Here is a 17756-nt window from a genome sequence, read left to right as displayed (position 1 = left end):
GAGGCAGCCATTGTTTTGTTGATGAAATTCTCTTACCCCTGCTTACCCTGTTTCTGTGCTGCCTTGAGTGCAGTTTGGAGTGGTTATGTTAAGACAGGTTTAAAATACTTAATTTTTAGTGCAGGTGTCTCATCTAATTTTGAAGTTTTGGTATAGTCTAAGGATGTTTTCAGAAAAAGCAAATAGCAGAGCATAGAATTTTTAGAAGCATTACTGTTTTAAATTCAAAAAGATAAGTAAATTCCACTGCCTGCATGGACTGTTTGTCTTCCGAATACCAAGGCAGTCTTACAACAGTATCTGGTTTAAAGGAATTTTCACATCATAGTTCAGTGGTATTTAAAATTGATTACTTTAACTTTGTCATTTAAATCTAAAACCTTTATGCAGCCTTATGCTTTTGCAGTTCTCTGCATATGGGAGTTTACATGAAGCATGATGAAGTTGCATTTTGTGGTCCATTTTTGTACATGAGGAAAGAGTATGCATAGTGACATGGGCAGATTTGTTTAACAGTGAAGATACTGTTGTTTTGAGAAGTATGGTGTGCCCTTTACCTTAGGAACAAATTAGATATATATGAATTATTACATCCTTTTCATAAATCCTGAAAAAGATACATGTTTAAAGGGTAAGATGAACTATTCAGTTCAGTTGCTAAAACTGATTTAAACTGTAAGCTGCTGATACTGATGGTCATGGTCTTACTGTAGATGCTAATTTTTGGAAAAGAATTTTGAAAATATTATATTTTGGTATTTTTCTTCTATTTCCTGCTAGTGTTGACTTTACTAATGGCTTGTGCCATTACTGTACTTGCAGAACATAAAAGATATTTTGGATAAACTTGGGGATCAAATTGCAGTAATACATGAAAAGCAGCCTGATGTTATATTGGAAGCATCTGGACCTGAGGCAATACAAATAGGAGATGCACTAACACAGCTGAATGCAGAATGGGACAGAATTAATAGAATGTACAATGATCGAAAGTGGTAAGTCAAGCATGATTGGTCTCTGTGGCCATGTGGTAAATACTTTATGTACATGTTTATATAAGTGTTTTTCAATGTATGCAGATGAGTCTGGGAGTCATCAGCTTTTATTTGTTGGTATTACAAAATAATTTCCATAATTATTGAATGTTGAAACTGTTAACATAGAAATTGAAGTTTGGCTGCTTTTATGAAGCTCATGGTTTTTAGTTTATGAAATAGAAGGTTTTGTTTATAGAACATAAAATTTTGGTTTTGTAAAGGCATCAGAAAGCAACGTTCTAAAAGAATAATGTTGAGTAGGACATCTTTTAGTGAAGAATTCAAGGCTGATTTTTTGTTTTTTGAAGGAAGGATGCAGTTTGAAAGAATGGGGTCTTTAAAATACAGCACCTATGACAGTTGTCAATAATATTTGTTGTAAGTACTTGAAGATGAGAGACAACCTGATAAGAAAATTTTGTTGTTAGGAAACCAAGAGAATACTAAAATAAGTGCTTAAGAAATAGGCATTTCTAATTTCCCTGCCACAAATAGGTGCAATTTCACTTGGCAAAAAGTTTAATTTCTCCTCACCCCTTACAGAAGAGACATTAAATTTTTTATGTTATCTGGATCAGTTTTAAGTCTTTAAAATCAACTCAATACCACTTAGTGATTCTTGGTAAAGTGTATTAGAGGAGTATTTTAATTTAGAATTTGTAAAAGTGTCAAAGTACATGTTCAGAAAGTTACCACTAAGCTGAAGATACTCTCACTGCAATCAGCAGTGCATACTGAGATTGCTGCTATGCAAAAAAACCCTTAATAACTGAAAATTATTCTATAAAATTTAAAATTAAATGCAAAGGCTTATACTGTAGTTCATTTGTTTTACAATATTTCCTTTTTAATGATGATGTAAGGTAATGGATAATGCAGAAGTTTTGTAGAGCTTAAGGTATGTCTAACCATGTTTACTTGCTTTGTAGCAACAGAAATCTGATATCAAAACCATGTGGTGGTGTATTTTGAAGAGATGTTTTGAGGAAGAGCAGATGTTTCCAGCTCTTTCTCAGAGCACTGATAAATGTGTAGGGATATAAAAATTAGCTGGTGGTATCATCTAAATAGAGACTTCCAGAAACTCTAGGTCCCTGGATGAGTGAGGAATGAAGATTTCTAATAACTCAGCAGGCAATGTTGTTTCACTGTGGGTTCTTAAATTAGAAAACAGTGATGCCAGCTATGTAGAACTTTCTGTGCTCTTGTTGGGTGCTCATGGTCACCTGCTGAATTTGGAGACAACTGCTCCCAAATCTGGTGCCTATCCATATTTATATGCCTGTAGCTGTTTTATTGTCCTCATAGATCCTATATGCACTAAGATTTAGTTATGCCTTTTTTTTCACTTGTAACTTACTTGAAAACCTTTAAGTAATGGTAACGTTTTGTAAGTATGAGTACAGCTGAATTTACTACTCACATTTGCTTTGATTAAGTAACCAGGGCTAACCAGAAACCTAGTCTTATTGCAAAAGGTAAGTGAATCAAAGAATAAGTTCAGTGTTTATGAAGAAGTGGCAAAATGCAACAGATTGCCTCTTCAGTCACTTTGCTGATACAAATTAATCCTAACCTTCATAAAATTTGTAAAGCTCTGCATATTAATGAGAATAACATTTGGCTTCATTTTCATAAAAAAAGGGACTACTGGACTACTAATTTAGATGAATAATATGTAGCTTCTTGCTGCAATTTTAATAGAAGCATGCTCTTTGATCACTGAAGACATTATTAATTGCAATATTAAAATGGCATTAGTATTTTTAAACCGTTTCTGTTACAAAGAAGAATTCTTAGTCAAATTTAATCTTGCTTTTCCCAGTGTTGCACTAACTATAAGCTGGATGACTATCTCCTTAATCATCTTTGGCTTTTTTTCTATTTCTGGAGTGTGTGGAAATTTTGACAAAATTAGAAGAAGCAGCATCTGAGTCCTCTGGCAAAAGATTGATTTAGTTTTCAGAGGTAGTAAAGATTTTGTGATTGAATGCCAGCTAAGTAGTTAAACCTTTGGTAAATGCTCTGATGAAGCCAAGCACAAGTTTAATTCAACTTTACTTAGCAAAGATTATAAGTAGGTAACTAAATCCAGCTGACTACATTTGCATTTGAACATGTGTAGAGTAAAATGTGTGTGTTTTGTATGTATATACAGACTTAATGCTTTGAACTGTTTGTAACTGTGCTGGCTTGCTAGGTCTGCTCCTGTTGCTGTGAGTTTTCTCCCAGTGCTAAAAATGTTTATGACTTGGGAATGAGATGTGGTTTGGAAACAGTGGATTCCTGCAGAGGAGGCAAATGATAGCCAAGTTTTGGTGCAGTAGTCACAGGAATTTGGTACTTTTAGCTTTTAGATGAGGCAGTCTGTAGGGAAACAGCAGCACATGCATCTGACTCAAAACTGGAGTGAAACTTTGTTCATTGCTCAAAATACTGATAAAGCTATAGTCTCACAACAGAAATGGTGCAAGTTAAAACTTTGTATCTCAGTGTTCTCTGAAGGTTTAGAAGTTTGTATTCTGAAAAAGTCATGTGGCCAAAACTCCCTCAAAAACTGTATTTTTTAAGGAAGCCTATAAAACCTTATTTTAATCTACTTTAAGTGCTTAGAATGTATCTTCTCATTAAATGTGGAATGAGTTTCTGTCATGAGACAATATGCTTAGACTGAAACGTATATGAGAAATAAAGGGACATTGAGATTTGGAGTCAGTGTACAGGTTGGTCTAGGGTGCGTGCTGAAACTGAAATGGTAGAACTAGGAGATAAGGTTAGAAAAATTAAAGTGGAGATTTTTAAGACTTCTTTAAGTCTTAAATTTTTAAGACTTATTTTAAGACTTGTTAATTGGCTAATAATAATAACAACAAATAAGCCCTGTTTATGTCAAGAAATATGGATCTTTTGTAAAATGAGATTTAATTTTGATGAAATTAATCTCACTAAGAACTATAGGACTGTTGACTTTAATTAGTGAAAAAATAGTTGAAATGGTAGCTCTTTAAAGTTCAGTTTTAGATATCTTTGTTATGCTGCTAATTTCAGATTCTATCAATATATGTGTAATAACCCTGGAGTCTTTACTGTTGCAATTATTTGCAATTGTTTGCAATAATGGGCTGCAAATTACATAGTTACTCAGTCAAAAGAGAGGGTCCTCTGATTAACAGAAGTCTTGGCCTCTTAGGTCTTTAAAGACTGTTTTTATTAGTTTGGAATAGTTAATAATCAACAAATAGAGGACAAGCCACTCTATTCCTTTCTGACATGTTTTTCTCATGTTCTCACTTTGTTAGCTTGTTAGCATAACAGAACTCGCATTTTATTAAGAAACAAATTTCTGACTGTGGTTATTCTGTCTGTTCCATGCAAGAACATGTTACCCTTTAAATTAAGCAACATATTAATTTAAGGCTGCAAAAATGATGGCAATGAAGTATCTGGTAAATTACTGTGTGATTAAATTCTATAAGACCTACTTATGTGTGGTCACTGGTAATATTATATAATCAAATATATAATCTATATAATCGAAATCACCTTCACTTAATAAATTCTGGGCACCAGCACCCCATTTTCTCCTTATAAAGGAGAAAAAAATCTGAGCAACTAATCATATTTCATATATCACTCTCTCCTGTGATAGCTGAATTGTTTCACGATAAAGGAGGAGAGGGTTCTTCAGACCAATTTGATGTAGCTAATCAATCTTTATTTTTTTAAGTGATAGAACAAGTTTGCTGAGGACTGCCCTTTCTTTCAGCTGGAAGTTAATGACAGTCTGTGCTGTTGGCTTTCACCAGCTGCTACTGTGCCAGGAAACCTTCAGTACTAGGACTTGATTAAGCAGGCTGTGTGTTAGTCTTTCTGTTCTGCAAGGCAAATTTCTACCCACTGGAGTGGGATTCCTAGGGTTCTAACTCAAATTTTGGATAATTTTTCAATCCTTTGTTTTCCCACAGTTGCTTTGATAGAGCGATTGAGGTGTGGAGGCAGTTCCACTGCGATCTCAATGATCTCTCCCACTGGATAGCAGAGGCTGAAGTGTTGCTGGCTGATGCACGTGGGCCGGATGGCAGCCTGGAGCTGCAGGCAGCTGGGCTGCATCAGCAGGTATGTGGGATTGGGGCAGAAAATGAGCAAGCTGGAAACAGTCTAGATTTTTGTCTAAAATTGTAGTTTTATAGATAGACATATGGATTTGCAGACAGGCTGTGCAATTACACTTCGAAGAGCAGTAACTCTTAACATTTCTATTTTGGCTGCAATTTAAAATTTATTCTTGGGGAAGAGCTCAACTCCTGCTTATAGTATGGGGTTATTTGATCACTCTTAGTATGGATTGGTTTGAGATAATTTGATAATTCAAATGTTGGCATAATTTTTCAGTTTATAAGTTTTGTTACAGCTTCAAAAACATGTTAATTAGATAAAAAAATCCAGTGTATGATTTCATTTACCTTTCACTCATAATTATAAAAAAATGGACCCCAATAAAGGTCATTTATAACTTAGCAAATTATTTATTTAAACAAATATCTTTTGGAGAAACTGCTTTGTATAAACAATCTAGAAAAAGAGAAGATTCTAATTACAGGGGTCTTACATGTGATTTTTTTTTCCAGATTTTGGTTCTGGAATTCACTTCCCTGATATTTTTTAATTTTACTTCCTTTTATATAAGGAGAAGAATGCATAACTTTAAGGATCTGGTTTTTTTTTTGTTTTTTTTTTTTTTTTTTTTTTTTTTTTCTTTTGAGAGTGTTAGGCATCCAAGTGTCAGATGTATGTTGTGAAAGAAAAGTAAGTTCTGTCTAAGACACAGCTTCTGTTTTATCCTTGTTGCTGCTTGAAGTTTTCTTCTAGGGCATTTCACTTCTCTTTCTTGAATCATCTTATTCCTAATCTAGTTGTAATGAAATTTTTGCTGACAGTGTAAGACTTCTGTAGTTGTTAGGGGTGTTTGAAGATTTAATCCTGACATCTTTCTTTAGCTTCGTGGATTTTCCGTGGTGTCTGGGACCATGGCAGCACTGCCATGATTATCCTAGCTAAAATACTCTGAAGGTAAAGAAATATTTGGGGTATAGATTATGAAAAGACCTGGGTAGAAGTCAAACCATCTGTTAGAACCACTAGGAAGTGCTGTACATTAAGAGAAAAGGAATCAAAGATGAGTGTTGATTTTAGAACTGGTGGCTGAAATGAATTCTTGGGATTCTTTGTAATATTCATAGCCTATTCTGTGTCACTATCTTCTTATGACACCTAGATAATTGAATTAGATTCAATAAAACAACATTAAAAACTTTGTCAACAGCATCCATTTCTAAGTAATATGTTTTTAAGTGCCTCTTTTAGTAAAATAATATACACCCTGGATTCATCCTGCATATCGTGAGCCAGATCAAAGTCACTTCAGGTCAGTAATAAAATTCTGTGTGGCTTTTTTGTTTCTGACAGGAACTTGAAGAGGGAGTCAGCAGCCATCAGACCAGTATTTCAGCACTGAACAGAACTGGGGAAGGGATCATACAGAAACTGTCTGCTACAGATGGGAGCTTCCTACAGGAGAAACTGGCAGGATTGAATAGACGCTGGAAAGCAATCACAACAGAGGTCATGGATAGACAACAGAGGTAATAAGTTAATCAAAAATTTGGATGTCTGACTAGATGCAATAAGGAGAATTTAATTGAGTAGACTCTGGGATAGAGAGTGCATTCTATTGCATGTTGTCATTAATCTGAATTTTCCTAATGTTTAGAGCTCTGTTTTGAACTGTATTCTAGAACAAATTTCTCATAAATCCACCTACAATTGACTGTTTAGTAGGTCTTTGCTTAGAACAACTCACAAAATGAGAACCACAAAATGACTTTTTTTAGTTTCCCTTTGTTTTAGAAATAATTTTCTTATAAAGCCAGATTTCTTAGGAAGAATTTCTCAGCCACTTTCTGTGGCTGAAACTGAGCTTGTAAGTACCTTACATTAAGTTTTGTTTTATCATTGACAGATACACTAATTGAACCAGCTTGTATAGTTCTTGAATTTCCACAATACTGTAAAGTAAGAACTTTATGTAATTACGTGTTTTTAACATCTCCTGATACATTTAGGAATAAAATAGGATCTTGCTTAATTATTTAGTTTGAGAAATTTCATTAAATTTTTGTGTGATTTAGTAGAAGTATTATATATGTCCCTAAAACCTCCAGGGGGAAAATTCAGTGACCTTATAATGATTAGGCCTGAAGGTGTTGTCATTACTATCACTTACATTTAATGTTTTCTGCAGTCTTTTAAAAGTCTATTTTATGACTTTGGAACTGAAATTTGTCTGGTTTTAAGACAGAAGTACTTATTTGTGAATATCTTACATTTTAATGATGGCAGTAGAATCTTTTGATGATAAAATGATTCCATTAAAATTCTCCAAGCACTGAAAAAGTTGACCATGGCATCAGAAGTAATTTAGGACTGATGTGCTGGACTTCTTGTTTCACTTTTTAAGGCTAAAAGGAGAGAACCAGCAGCTGATAGAGTACAGAAAGAAGCTTGATGAGCTGCGTTGTTGGTTGGAAAATGCAGAAAATGCTCTGGACACAAGATTTACATTCAACCATGAAGAAAACTTGCAAGAATTACAGGCAAGACTGATTAGTGTGTAAATATGTATACATCTGTATGTCTTGAGTAAAGCATCAGGACATGGCTTTGGAGGAGGGGAGTTTTCATGTTGTGAATAGCCAAAGATATATTATGGTTTTGTGAGACAATTTTGTGAGATGACTTACACAGGCAAGATGCGCCTCAAAATGAAGTTGGGTTGATTTGGTAACTGTTATGTAGCCAGAAGATGGTGTCTGTGTATGAAACAGTGAGAAATAGATATACTGCTGATAATATTTGGTAAGTGGAATTTCACTGGAGATTATGTCTATTTGTCAACTTTATATCTACTAAAACCTATAGAAAAAAAAGCTGATAACCTTAAATGGTAAGTAACACCATTGTCCCATTTACTGGGCAGTGGTAATAATCTCTTGTGTGTAAATGGTTTTTTAAGCTGAAAGGGTTTTGTCCATTTTAAGTAAGTTGTGTGCATATGTATGTATTTTTCCTGTTTTGTGTCTGGCTTTGACAACAAAACATCTTTGGTTTATAGAATGTGTGAAAGAAAACGTTTCTGAAATCCTAAAAGAATGAGAGGAATTGTCAGTCCAACTAACCTGCTTGCTCGTTTCTTAAAAATAATTAATTTTTAAAAAGGCAGCAAAAAACCCAATGAAACCCCAACCAACCTCTTTTAGACCAAATCTAAGATGGAAGTATTGAATCAGTGTTTATAAATGATGTAAAGTAGTTGCAATTGTATTTGCCTAAATAAATTCACTCATGTCAGTTGAGTATTTACTGCTTGTCATCAAAGTGTTATTTTTCTTGTCATCTACCTTAATATAAATGCTGGAAGTGAAAAGTAATAAATGCTTCAATAATTTCTAGATCAAGCACAGAAACCAAAATAGAAACTTCTTTGTGTATGCTCAGGGAAATTACTAATATTGGAATTAAAAGAAAGCTTTTCTCCTCCTTTAATTAAGCATGCATGCATTTTATTCCAGTCTAAAACTCTTCTGTCCATTTTAGGTCTTAAGTGAAGAAATGGAAGTTCTGGGTGACAAACTGGAATGGCTGAACAGAACTGAATCTGAAGTACTGTTGGATAAAAATATTGATCTTCAGGAAAAAAGCAAACTTTCTGATTGCTTGCAGTCCCTCAATGTGAGGTGGAATAAGGTGTGCATTTCTTTAGCATTGGGTACCTGAGGTTGAAAATAGAGTGGTATACTTGGAATGGTTGTTTTCCTTTTCATGTATCTGTGACATGTGGCATGTACACAAAATGATTAGGGAACCATACAGGCATGATCAGGAAATGTACGCCAAACCAGTTACACATAAAAATACTGATGGACATTTTTCTATCATATTGAGTTAATTTGGTTATTTTATGTTTTTTGTTGGTTTTTTGTTGTTTTCTGGGTTTTTTGGTTGTTGTTTGATTTTTGTTTTTATTGGCCTTTTTTTGGAAAGTATTAACTTGAAATTGAGAGTTAGAATATCTTTGCTGTGTAGGAAAGTTGAAAGCTTGTAGCAGTTAAGAGGAAAAGAAATGAAGCTGTGTTACTAAGTGTGTCTGGGATACTTCTTAAACATTACAGTAAATTAGTAATGTGTTCAATCTCATTGGTAAGGCTGGTTTGGAGTAAAGCAAGATTTATTTCAAGCAAAGCCTGGAGATCCAAATGAAAAAATTAAATTATTTTAGATTATTTTATGGATGACAGAGGTAAGAATTTATTGAGAAAAGGGGCTTTTGATAGTTTGAGGAAGGAAAATGATGTGTTTTTACCAACTCAGCTATGAAAATAGGGATTTCCCCCACTGCTTTTCATCACATTTTCATCACTGACTTTTAAAAATCAAATAGGCACGTTTGTTTTCAATACAATGGAGTTGTAACACTTTTGTCAATTTGTTCCCTATGTTTTCTGTGACTGAAAAAAAATCATACTTTGCATCATCTTTTCTTCAAAGTATATTCAAATAATGAGTTATAGTTTTGGTGCTTAGACAGTAAAAACATGTAAACAATCTGTCTCCAGCAATTTATTTATATTTCTTTATTTTCAATATTTAGATGTGACACAGGGATGTATTGAAAAAACACTTTAGCACCTCTTGAAGTTTTTGTTTTTTAAAGGATACCTTCCAAAAAAAAAATATTAAAATATAGCTGAGGCATGGTGTAGAATATTTTGCCTTCAAGTAATAGATGACTTTTCTGGCATTAATATAGGTTGTGTTACAGTTTTTATTTCTCTCTGCTGGGATTTAGGTGTTCAGAGAAGTGCCTGACAAAGTGAGAGAATTGGAGGCATTTGTTGGGCAGTCCCGTTTTGTTACAAAGACAAAGCCTCCTGGTGAGTGATTGGTCCTTCTGTTCTGCTGAATTGTCTTGAATGTAATCCTGTTTGCAGTCAAAAGTAATTTAAAAAGGAAAAAAAAAGCTCTATGAACTTAGAAAATAAGAAATGTTGAAGCATTGTGCTGAACTTGAGGCTGCCTTCTCATTACTATGGGAGAGAGGGAATATTTGGGTAGGGAAGTCACTCTACTGTTCAGGACTGGGGGAGTCTTTTGGAGTTCCTCTAAGACTTTTGAAATGGATAAGTTTTTATAAAGCTTAGGCCTCCTCATCAAGATTAGGTACACAGTAAAAACTAAAATACCTGTGTTTGTGACAGCCTGTTTCCTGTGTTTTGTTTCTTGTGGATTTGTGGTCATGACTTTGACTAATTAAGATCCACTAGAAGCTTTCCATACCGTTAATTATTTGTAAAGTGTCTCTTGCATGCACATTTTTGCAGTCCTATAAATAAAGGCCATTCCCCTTCTTTTGGCTTGGTTAGGGGGCAGATGGGTCTCCCTTATCTGCTAGATACTTACCTTCCTGAATCTCTTAGGGAAAGCTGTCTAAATATGTGTTCTTGTATCAGACACTTACACTGGTCATATTTTCAAGTTGTTGGAGGCAATTCAGCAAATACAGATGGTAAACAAAATGCCCAGGTCTCCCTTTTGGAAATTTAGGCAAAGAAGACAGCCCTTGCCTGAAAAAATTTGCAGCTCAAATCTCAGTGAATGAACTCTAATTTTAATTTTTTTTAAATTTCAGCATCAATAAACAAAATCTGAGGCAGACTAACTTCTGCTTAATCCTTTTAAAACCTTCAATTTGGCTTGTTCTCCTTTTATACGTGTTTGTTAAACAAAACTCCTGTTTTGTTGTTTGAGGGAAGTGTGAAATAGTCATGCTTCAGCTTGATGTAGCTTAGTGTTTCTTGGGACTAGAACACAACTTCTGGAGTGAATCTTACTATTAATTCAGGTCATTTCTCACTACTTTGTTGTGTCAGGTTAAAAAGAGCAAAAGATGTGACTTAACTAGTGGGCATATGTCCCTTCCTCAGACAGTTGTGTAATGCCAAGTCCATGAAGCATCTGTTCTAGAAGCTTCACTTGTGCTTAAGTGAATTCTGAGCCAAGAGAGGAGAAGACCTTTTTGCTACATAGTAAAAAACTGAGGAAGATGGTTTTAGATGTTTATCTTAAACAAAAAATAGTTGATTTTATGCTTAATAAGCGTCAATGAGTGTTTAGCTTCATTCCATTAGGTTTAATGTAATTTTGTCCTTGCAAGTTTTCATCTTGTTTATTTTGAATTTAGGCTGAATCATTTGGGTGAGTCTTTTTGGCATGCAGTAAGAAAATAGCTGCCTTAAAGGTGCATAAGTCTCATTACTTAGCTCTGGTTATTAAAATACAATTTTTGCTGTGCTTTCTCTGTAGATGCTGTTGCATATTTATAGGAATTACAAAAAGCCCCCTGTAATTCTGAGAACTGCTCGTGTGGCCATGATTACTTCTTCTTTAACCGAACCCCCACACTCTGTTTCAGATATCCAAAAGGTGGTGCTAGCATCTTCTTCATTGGAAATTCCTGTTCAGACTCAGCAGGCTTTGGAACTTTCTGCACCTGCTGATCTGGACAAAACTAGAACTGAGCTGGCTGACTGGTTGGTATTGATTGACCAGATGCTCAAGTCAAACATAGTCACTGTGGGAAATACTGAAGAGATCAATCGGACTATTGCACGAATGAAAGTATGTGTTTTTGTGAAGGCTAGTAGAAAATTGTCTCACTTTTTAATAGTTCTTACATTCACTAAAGAAACTAAAGCAAATAACATGTTTAAGGGGAATAAACCCCTGACTGCAGCTAAATGCACAACATGAAAGTTGCAGTTTAAATGCTCTTATTACACTCCTTTCTCCTTCAGAGCCATTTTCTGTTTATTCTTGTGTCCCTATGTGAGCTAAGTGCTGTTATTTTTTTGTTTAAAACACAGAAATTAGAGAATACCTCCTAACAGCTTTTAGGGTTTGTAATAGTTAACTGACATGGAAGACTTTAGAGCAGCTTCATGTTTGCTTAGTGGGTGACCTTTGATTCACTCTTTACTGGTTTCTTATGAGTTTTGTTTGCTGTAGTTACACTAAATGATTTCCAGAGACATGCTAACAGAATTAAAAGTTGTAACATAAATGCTTGTGATATAAATGTTTATTTCTGCTGATAGCAGAACTGTGACTAAGGGTAATATAAGTGAGATGTATGAAGCCATTAAGGTTCATTTTGTTTGACTTAATATCAATTAACTAAGTGTAGAGTAAAAGCTGTAGGCTAAATGCTGTAGGTTGGGTTGAGCTAAACAAGTGCTAACTGTTTCTTGAGTATCTCACATCATCTGGAATTTGGAAGAATAATGTGATGTAGCTTTGGAAACACTTTCTTTTAACTGTATAATACTTGTAATATGGGCTTCTGGTACATGTAGAGAGCAATGGTTTATAGAGAAACATTTTACAGTCTGATTGTTGCTTCCTGTTGTTATTCTTCACTTTCCCCCTGCACCCACTGCTGCTTCTGATATATATAAATGATGCCAGCTTGGTTAGGAGAAAAATGAGTTATGGAAATTTATTTTCATATAAGGCTATGAAAAATAGATATTGGAAAACGTTGTGCAACAACTGTGGTAACTATGTGGTTTGTTTAGCTTAACCTTCACCTCTGGATTTTCAGTAACTGCAATTTACAATATTTTAGCTTATTAAAGCAGTGCTGTAATACCGTGACAGTTTAAGGGTTACAGTAATGATGGGACTAGCTGTATAGTTGTGGAGACATGTGTATTTTTTTACCTAAATAATACAGATGAATTTAACTATGCTCTACTTTTTGGACTTAAAAACAGATAACCAATGCAGATATGGACCATCGGCACCCTCAGCTTGATTCTGTTTTTACATTGGCTCAGAATTTGAAAAATAAAACTTCCAGTTCAGACATTAGGACAGAGATCACTGAAAAAAGTAAGTTTATCCATCCTGTGTTTGCAAATACATTGTTTTCATGGCAGTAAAAAATCTTCATATCCTTTTCTAAAATTCTCGACTGAGCATAGCTGAAGTTGCCTTCCTTGAAAAGGAAAGAAAACTTGGCAATTAAGTGGCTTTCACTTAAACAGTCTAATGAAAATTCCTGGAACAAGAATTGCCTCTTGTTTTTTTTTTACTAGCCATTTTTTCAAGTATGAAGGTCAATAGTTTTGCTGGGATTTTGAAATATTTTGTGAAGAATTTGAGTTGCTTCACAGCCACAGATACAGGAATGAGGATTTTATTTATTGAGAAAAGGAGCTAATCATGTTTCATTTTTTGTTGAACTCTGAGGTACTGGACAATTAAAAACATGAATGTATTGACTTTAGGACAATGACTTTGTGTATGCACTTTGCAAATTATTCACTGAGAGTAGAGATTTTAATTAACTGATATGTACTTGAAAATTTAATTTCCAATTCAAAGGTCTCCACTCCCTTTGAAAATTCATTTTACTGGTTCCTAAGAAATGTACAATTGTCACAATTTGAAACTAATGGACAATCTGTTTTTTGAAGTCTTAAGCTTTGCTGTTTGCTAAGATTAGAAAATTCATGCATCAGGGAATACCATAGATAGAAGTAAAATTGGAAAAGTATATTTTTTTATGTTCTCCTCTGTAATGTAGTTTTCCTTTACTCCATCTACGTTAATTTCTTTGGTGTCCATAAGAATTGATGGAGATGATGTGGTCAGAAAAGAAGCCCACAGATGGGTGGTTTTTCTGGGGATCTGATGAGATGGCATCTGCTGTCTGAGGTTCACAGACTATGGACTGGTAGGGGCAGTAAGATTCAAAGAAGCAACTTAGTTTTGCAGTCACTCAGAACTAGGGATGAGGTGGAAACTCGGGGCAGGATAATAAAGGATACTAACCATGTAGTCCATGGGAGTCAGTCAAGATGGGGTCAGTCACAAAACATCCTGGACTCTTCAGAAAAGCTGAAGAAGTAAAGGACTGTGTATTGGATGTTTGAGTTCCCCTGTAGTCGTGCACATCCAGAGAGGGAAAAGAGATGTTGTATGTGGTGCCATGGATTAAGCTTCCAGTAGATACTTTAGATGTGTGTGAAGATTTTCTGCCTGTCATGAAACACGAAAATCGAAGGTTTTGTTACCACTGACATTTGTTAAGAAAAGTTTGCTCTTTGAAGAAAAGTGAAGCTCTGGGCTGCTTATGCGCCTTGTTGTTTAAACATTGAGTATGTATTGACACCAAATATATATCAGAATGTACCAATGTCCTACAACCCTCTGGAAGTCTGTTGTGTGTTGTCAGATGAAGCATAATTACTCAAATTGATAGGAGTGGAGAAACAGAAAAACTTCCTTCTCTGGAACTTCCCTTCCAATTGCTTTATGGACACATGGAATTGAAAAAACAGTCTTGTCAGGAATTCCTTCTAGTCCTTCTGCCTGTGATATCAAACTGGTGCCCATGACAACTTTTTCTAGGAACTTGCCTCTTGAACCCACTGAGTCCTGAGGCTACTAGGAATGTCACTATTTTTCTGTCCTGTTTTGCTGGAGGTAGATAAAAGGTAAATATGTCAGCAGTGTAGAGAGTAAGGTTAATCTGTCCATTAATAACAGAAAGTATATAAATAATGTTTGTTCTATCATAGCAATACTACTATGTAAGCGTCAAATATCTATGCTTGAAAATTAATCCACAAGCTGCCTGTGGGTTGAAATGGATCAATCTATATTGCACAAATTATTAGGTTTGTCCACCAACATTGTGGAGTGATATTTACTCTGACAGGTGGGCTTTGCTGCCACAGTCTTTGAGAGCTTTGTGGAACTAAACAGAATATTGTTGAATGTATTAAAGTTAAGAGATTTTCTCAAGCAGATGAAGCACAATGGCTTTGTATAATTGCAAAAGATTAAAAAAAATGTAAACCACTTAAATGGTCTCGATTTAAGTGCAAGCTTTGGCATTTTGCTTAATGGAAAATTGAAGTGACTTGAGCATCAAGTGTGTTAATTTTTTAATAAAATTGCGTACTTACTGTTAAAATAAATACACTGGATGTCTTACATCCTGTGTACCTCGTTCTGATCAGAGTAGCGAGATGGTTAAGAAATCCAGCTTAGTCTTTTTTGGTTTTGCTTTTTCCCATTCACTTTTTTTACATCATTCTTTTTTATCACATTCTTTAGTGATATAATTTGTTCCCTGTAACTGTCATGACAGTTAGTAGAGAAATCTGTTTCCTCCTCTGTAGACTTTCAAGTATTACACTTGCTTTAATGGTCTTGTAAGTATCCAGGAAAATGTATGATGCCATGCATTTCTCTCCAAAGACAGATGCACTGCTTTTTGTGATGCACTATTTTTGTTCTAGGTTCTTAGGCTGTGTTTTTCACTCCTTGTTTATTAAAGGTTAAATGTGTTTATCTGTCATCTAATGAAACTTATTTATTGAGAGAGGAATGGAATTCCTTCCACTTGAAGGAATATGGGTGTAACAAATAATGTCTCTCTTCTGCTGTGTAATCTACTAAATTCTGTAGAAACTTGTGGTGGAATTAAATTGCCAAAGTAGTTTGTTACTACCTTGTAGAATGTTTCTGCATTGGTCAAAACTGTAGTACAGGTGCCATGAGACAGTGGTCAGGAATGCTCAGTTTGCTTTGTACAATCTGTTGAAACAGTATGTATGTATTTATTTATTTATTTATTTATTTGTACCAGTTTAAGTTACAGATGCACAGTGATGACTTGCTGGTCCTATCACCCTAAAATCACTCTAAAATTGTGCTCCTTGGAGCTCTGCTGCTGACATGTCTCTTCTGTACAGGTTCCTACATGTGTGTACTTTAAAATTAAATAATGACTTTGAAATATACCAGAAATAATAGTTGTTACTTGTATGCTGTCCTGCTTAAACAAGAGGAAGCCAAACACCCGATTTTTTCATTTGCTTCTGTGAATATGTCAACTAGTCGGGGAATTAAAATACTGAATATTGAGACTATAGTATTTGAGAATGTGTTATATTGTTGCCTTTTGCCCTGAAAATTAGGAGGTAGTTATGGTTACTTTTTCACTTGCCTCATATTTTTCACGTTCTGTGTTGTCCTCTGCAGTGGAGAAGCTGAAGAACCAGTGGGACAGCACCCAGCACAGCGTGGAGGTGCGTCAGCAGCAGCTGAAGCACATGCTGGCAGACAGCCTGCAGTGGCATGAGCAGAGGCAGGAGATGGAGCGCCTCATGGAGCAGTGTGAGATCCGTCTGCGAGTGCTCCTGCAGGCCCCAAAAGAGACGCTTGCCAAACAGATTGCAGAGAGCAAAGTAAGACCACTTATGCTTATTTTTTTCCATACCAGATTCCTGAGTCTGTGTAATGCTACTGGATTCAACTGATGAGTGAATGTGCAATTTAGTTGTTGTACTATTTGCTGTCTCTTTTTGGCCATGTTATTTTCTTAATTGTCTATGTTTTTCAATATATCAGACTTTCCAAGAATCCCATTTTGGGAGGTAAACAGGTGGCATGTGTGCCTTTGAAAGCTTAGCTGAAATTAGTACAATTTAGCACCAAAGAAATGATATTATGCAAAAAACTTGAACCCCAGACCAATTAGAATTTAATGATACTGCTACAGAATTGACTTCAGAGAAATATTTAACAGCTTAGTAAGTCAAGGAATGGACTAAGGTGTTTAAAATTGCCCTGAATTTCACTTTCTGGTAGTGGGTGCCAGGCACATCCAATGTTTTTTTTTTTGCTTTTTTTTTCATGCAATCTTTGATGCTTTTTATATCATATCAAGCATGCTCTGATAAATCTGTAAGTCTAGTGTCCTTTGTCCTGGTGTGGCTGTCAGAAAAAGGGTGGGCTGTAGGTGGCACAGTATGAGAACTTAAGGCACAAAGCAGTGAGGAGAGGCTCTCACCAGTGCAGTATTTAGAACAGGGATATAATAGAGTTTAAAAAATATATGCATATATATATATGCACATATATATTCATGAAAAGCAACATAGGGGTGCAGCTGGGTAATGAAAGAGGCAAGGAGTATGATTGTGAGAGTTGCTTACCAATCCACAGCTGTTTAAGTAGACAGTAAAGTTGTGTGCTTTGCACAACTATCTGACTAGTGTCTATCTCTGCATAAGCAGGGAAATAGAAATGGACTATTAGGTCTACTTTGTTTTCTTAGGTGAAAGCAGGTCCATGTCCAAACAAAGTTAGAGGCCGTAATATGCAACTGGAGATATATATATATATATATATATATATATATACACTATTTTTATTTAGAAATAATCTTCAGTTTAGATTCTCTAAAGTCAAGGCACGTTGTAAATATCTTGCTACAGTAAAGAAACCTTTCTAATGTATTTCCTTAATTTTAAACAAACAAAAAACCAAAACAAAAAACCCTAAAGAATGAAATCAAATTCTTATACTGCACATTTCATTTATGCCACTTTTAGATGCTGCTTATATTGCTATTATAATAATTCAAACTTATTCATGCTACTCAAAATACAGAAGTATTTTTATTTCTGTTGCCAGTAGACTATAAAAGAGGATTTCTCTATCCTTTGGCAGTCCTGGCAAATACAACTTTTTCTCATCTATTTATGTTTTGATTAGTTCATTATCAGGACATTTAATATCTGTAGA

The 17756-nt window shown here is 34.9% G+C and overlaps 1 protein-coding gene across 1 annotated transcript in view; it reads left to right on the top strand.

The window, feature by feature from the left end:
- UTRN (utrophin) overlaps positions 1–17756 on the top strand; it is a 340746-nt gene that overhangs the window by 134349 nt on the left and 188641 nt on the right. The window contains exons 42-50 of the mRNA XM_053972321.1: positions 823–995; positions 5003–5153; positions 6504–6679; positions 7555–7690; positions 8691–8840; positions 9943–10027; positions 11566–11771; positions 12926–13043; positions 16209–16414. Of these exons, the coding sequence (XP_053828296.1) occupies positions 823–995; positions 5003–5153; positions 6504–6679; positions 7555–7690; positions 8691–8840; positions 9943–10027; positions 11566–11771; positions 12926–13043; positions 16209–16414 (1401 nt within the window). The remainder of the gene's footprint in view (positions 1–822; positions 996–5002; positions 5154–6503; positions 6680–7554; positions 7691–8690; positions 8841–9942; positions 10028–11565; positions 11772–12925; positions 13044–16208; positions 16415–17756) is intronic.

This window comes from Vidua macroura, chromosome 3 (assembly GCF_024509145.1).
Source record: "Vidua macroura isolate BioBank_ID:100142 chromosome 3, ASM2450914v1, whole genome shotgun sequence".
Lineage (NCBI taxonomy): Eukaryota > Metazoa > Chordata > Aves > Passeriformes > Viduidae > Vidua > Vidua macroura.
The sequence above is the reverse complement of the archived record's forward strand: the minus strand, read 5'-3'. Positions and strand labels throughout refer to the sequence as shown.